Source organism: Benincasa hispida, chromosome 5 (genome assembly GCF_009727055.1).
Source record: "Benincasa hispida cultivar B227 chromosome 5, ASM972705v1, whole genome shotgun sequence".
In the NCBI taxonomy this organism is placed as follows: domain Eukaryota; kingdom Viridiplantae; phylum Streptophyta; class Magnoliopsida; order Cucurbitales; family Cucurbitaceae; genus Benincasa; species Benincasa hispida.
Window position 1 is genome coordinate 44,523,700 of NC_052353.1, and position 5,371 is coordinate 44,529,070.

General features: G+C 34.1%; 1 protein-coding gene across 1 annotated transcript in view; it reads right to left on the bottom strand.

Annotated features, from left to right (window-relative positions):
- Positions 1-428: 428 nt before the first annotated feature.
- LOC120078760 (protein RADIALIS-like 3) overlaps positions 429-5,371 on the bottom strand; it is an 11,942-nt gene continuing 6,999 nt past the window's right edge. The window contains exon 2 of the mRNA XM_039033068.1: positions 429-706. Within this exon, the coding sequence (XP_038888996.1) occupies positions 703-706 (4 nt within the window). The 3' untranslated portion in view covers positions 429-702. The remainder of the gene's footprint in view (positions 707-5,371) is intronic.

Here is a 5,371-nt window from a genome sequence, read left to right on the forward strand (position 1 = left end):
CCTTAAGGGCCCTAAATTAAAACGAGATCAAGCCATCCTGCAAATTTCTACTCACTTTTGCATCGTTCCTTCGTTCTTTCTCCTCTGCAATACTTTTCCTCTAAAGTAATACAACCTCGAAAAACTTAAAGAAGTTCATCTCTTAGAACTTTCAATGGCACCAGACTTTCAACACATAATTTTTCTCTTGTCAATTGTCAAACCCATGCTTTTTGATGTTTTCTTCCTTAAACTTCATGATTTGAGAGCTGGGAACTCAGTAACACAAGATGGAATTTGCTCCTTTCCCGAGGCAGAGGTAAGTAGATAGATAGCTCCCTTAAGGGCTGACTCCATGTCACACCCCCTCCCAGATTACCCTTTTAATCTAGAAGAGGATATGACCGTGGTAGTTACTAGCCTTACCGCCAGCACCCATCACTAAAACCTTTTAATCAAAATACCAACCTGTTTAAAACATTAATAGTATATGCATACAACAAACCTCCCTTAAGGTTCTACAAAGATTACATAAACATATGCATACAGCCATGTCATAACATCTACGGGAAAATATTCACAGATGGCCCAAACATTCTTAACAAAACCCTAGTCCCTCTCAAAACATGTGTACACAAACAAGCCATCAACCTAAGTTCTTCTTAATAAGTCGGGCCTTTCAGTGGCAAGCAGTAGCAGGATCAATCTTGAGGAATCTGACCACTACCTGAAAAAGGAAAACATAAGAAATCTTTGAGCTAGTAACCCAGTGATTGACTATAGAATCATATTACATCATGCATTACATCATTATAAACATGTAAATATACTGATGAGTATCTCAAGCAACTTTCTCTAAATATAGCTTTAAACCATTCTTAAGCATCATTAACATCATTATTCCTTAGTTGAGAATGAGCCTAAAACGCTCTAGCTCCCAACGTCTATTACCGACCAAGAGACCCATACTTCGGTCTCCCTTTGGTGGTGCATGGCCTAGGAGACTCATACATCGGTCTCTCATTCAGAATTACCTACGTGCACGTGGAGTTTTCTAAGTATTGTCAATACCTTAGGTACCGACCAAGAGACCCATACTTCAGCCTCTCATAGAGTTTTCTAAGTACCGTTCATACCTTAGGTACTATTACCCAGATACCTTCTCCATGTACTTCAGTATCGGGTTATTTCGTAGCATCAATCTATGTTTCATTGCATGTCGTTTACACAAGAACTCATTCTATCATAGCCTTCCTCTAGGAAGTATATTCAATCCTTAGAAACTGAACTTTTGTAATAATTTCACAACATACCTTGGCCTATGTTAAACATATACAAGCCGGGAGAGATGTGTTAAGCTATTCATTAACCATTTGTTGCTTGAGGGAGTATAAATTCATCATTAGCATCACTGCAACTTACTTGGCCTTATATGCATAAGTATTGAAAGCATTAATTTCATTTAGTTACTCACAGCTCGTCGGGGCTCTTAACAGTTTATACGCCTCTCCTAGCTCTTCTTGGCCTGAAAGGACATAATTCTTGGTTAAACTACTTAAAATTCTTAGCAGAATACCTCAAATAGTTCTTTACCAATGGAACTTTCATTAACAAAGACAACATTACTAGTGAGATCCTCCTCATGAGCGAGATCCTTCTCATGAGCAAGATCCTCATAAGCGAGATCAAGCTTTTCCTGGCCAACTTTCATCCTAGAGATACTCACCATACCAGTGAGATTCAGCCTAATTTCTAGCAAGATTTTCTTCTAGAGCGAGATCCTCAGCATAAAATTAGCGAGATTTCCTTCATTAGCGAGATCCTCATTCTTCTTATCTCGCTATAGCTCTCCACGGTGAGTTGTGTGCTTGTTCTTCCCAAGCTGCTGTCTGCTTATGCACAGATTCTCTATTACAACTTCAAAAATCCGTAACTCAAAATCCAGACCTCTTTTGAAGGAACTTCCTTCTACAAACTTGTTTAGAATTGAGTAACTTTCTTACCTTAAAATTTCAGCCAAATATTCCTTATAGTTTGGCCTGGAACTTTCAATCTTCACCTTAGGCTCTGATTAATCCGAGATTCTACCTCTTCTGCAAATTCTCCACTTTCGTTCTTCTCCTCTTGTAATCTTTCTCTAGTAATACAACCTCGGAAACTATATTCTCCTAGCTTTCAAATGGCACCACTTTCACTAATTTTTCTCTTGTCAATTGTCGAACCCATGCTTTTGATGTTTTACTTCCTTTTAATCTTCCTGCCGCCTCCCGAGTTCAAAGATTATTTTGCCACGTTACCCCACAGTTAGTGCTTCCAGCCACACCTATAAATAAGCTTACTCATTAAATAAATATTTTTCCTTTCTCCATAATTCCTATAAATACACATAGATTTCCATTGGTTAAATATTTAATATAACATTCCTTTGGTTAACAAGCTTATCTAGGAAACTTAGAGTTCGGGGTTTTCATTCCAAGGCTTGAACGATGTGGCGCCACACACCTTCTCTTGGCCCTAGAGATGTTCACACATAGTTGGACTATGTTGTATTGTTCATTAGAGGAATCAGTAGTACTTAATGAGTGAGATGTAATTACAGGGGCAAAATGGTAATTTGGTCCATCTATACTTGTAAAGGGTCATCGTACTCATGATTGGTTATATCCGATGGACACAGAAATATATCTGTGATAAGAAGAGTTCAGCTATTGGTCTTTAGTAGAATGTCTGATAGTTAATGGATGGTGGATCTCGTGGCTAAAGAGTTTAGTCAGTTATTCACAGACCGTTGGAGTTTAAGCCATAAGTTCATTAGGTCTCCTAGGTAGCTTTGATAAAGTCAAGAACCAGTGTTTGGGTTAATTTGAAATGTTAAATTAACAAGAGAAAGTTCAATTATATATGATATAATTAGACTAGTTAATTATATATAATACAATTGGACTGGTTAATTATATATGATATAATTGGCTGAATGTATGAGATACATTATTTTTTGAGAAGATTAGATATAAATATGATTTATATCAAGTAGAGGAGAAAAGGCTATAGTAGATATGTGATATCAAACTATAAGATAAAAGTATAATATGATTATATTTATTTTTAATTAATTGGTTAATTATATGAAAATTAAGCCAATTTTTCACGTTCGAACGTGCATTAGTGAGGCAGCATCGGTTATTATAACCAATGAATTAAAATGAAAATGGTTTTCATTTTGATAAACGATCGTATATCTTTTCCTAAACGATAAGCATCTTGTTATACAATAACGTCATTTTCCTTCTCACTTGCTTATTGCCTACACGATCTGTTCGTCCTCCTTCCTTTACCAAATTCACCAAAGACCATGCTTTTGGTTCTCACTCCGAGAATACCTGGGGCTCTTTTCTGGTGGTGTCGTCCCCACGGCATTCGTGTTCATGCGGTTGTTCGGGCATTGGTTGATCAGGTAGAGGTTTCCGCTGCGTTGAGTTCAGAAGTTTGAAGAACGTCTTCAACTGATATGGAAACTCTCTCCCTCGTTTATTTTTGTTCAAAGCATGCCTTTCATTGACAGTTTGATTTCATAATTGTGCGTGTGAATGTATATTGTGTATTTCCATCACGGTGAGATTAAAGCGATCCGAACGTGATCATGGAACTCTTCGATAAGAAATCCTTCATTATAGACTATAGAAATGCCTTCCAATTAAGTAAAACAGTAGATGAATCATAATTTACACCATAAACGAGCTAAATAGATTATATCTTCTCAAATATGAGTCAAAGGTTTGTCCTCATTTTGAAAGCTCAACTACATGATTATTAGATAATCAATGCAATGATGAAGTTTAAACTGTCAAGTTACTTACTTGCCAAAATAATTTGACTTTTAATGTAATATTTTAATTGTCGTAATTCAACCATTAAACTGGATAGAAATCAATTAATTTTTTTTTANAGCGATCCGAACGTGATCATGGAACTCTTCGATAAGAAATCCTTCATTATAGACTATAGAAATGCCTTCCAATTAAGTAAAACAGTAGATGAATCATAATTTACACCATAAACGAGCTAAATAGATTATATCTTCTCAAATATGAGTCAAAGGTTTGTCCTCATTTTGAAAGCTCAACTACATGATTATTAGATAATCAATGCAATGATGAAGTTTAAACTGTCAAGTTACTTACTTGCCAAAATAATTTGACTTTTAATGTAATATTTTAATTGTCGTAATTCAACCATTAAACTGGATAGAAATCAATTAATTTTTTTTTAATCTGTCTTTAGATTATTCCAAGTTTGTATTTATAACAAAATTTGACGTCCGCTAAATTTTCATGTTTTATTATATTTACATTTTCTTTGAAAAAAAAATTATATTCATTCAATTATCCTTTTTGGAGTGTCAAATATTTTGAGTTAATATCTAAAAACCTAACATAGCAATTAGTCATTGTTATAAAGATGTACTGAAAAAGATATTTAACGTAACAACTATTGTTGTCATTCTAGTAATTTTGGGACATATGATATAAAAAAAAGTTAAAAATAAATAAATAGAAAAGAAGACACGAAAGAAAAAGAAAAAGAAAACTTTATTTAGTCTTACCATACATGTGGAGTTGGAGAGTCAAACTTTGAACATTTTAATTAAAATTATCTTGCTTTTAATAAGTTGAGCTATATGCTTATATTGAGATGAAAAAGTTGTATCTCCTATTAAATACCTCTTGTGATGATAAATTGTGTACGTCCGTACATGTGTGTTCTAAAAATTAAATAAAATAAAAACGTTAGCGATGTATAAATTCATTTTTGGGAAACTTTGTTTTGAAAATTTATATAATATTCTTCAAGTTGGATAAAATTTCAAACAAATAACTTAAAATTTAAATTTGTAGCAAATGAATGGATCAAATAAAAAGAGCCTTAATAACATATACTATTTCTAGCTATTGCCCTGACTTTCTCATTCTCATTGAAACTAAATTATTCTCGGTTAACAAATATCTAACCAAGTCTATTTAGGGTTCCATTAGCATCAATTGGATTTGCCTAAATGCCATTTGTAGATCAGGGAGGATTCTTTTATTTTGGAATGACTTAAAACATCAGATTTCTGAATACATTCAAGGCACTTACTCCATCTTTTCTAGATTTATTCTGAGTGATGGTTTCTCTTGGTGTTTGACGGCTATTTATGGCCCAACTGAAAGAAAAGATAGAAAAAAAATATTTGGTGAGCTCTTCTCTTTGGAATACTTATGTTTTTTTATCTTGGATTCTTGTGGTGATTACGATGTCATCAAAGATCAAAATGAAACCTCCTCCCCAAATCCAGCCAAACATAGTATGAAAAAATTCGATGCTTTCATTGATAACTTTAGGCTCCTTGACC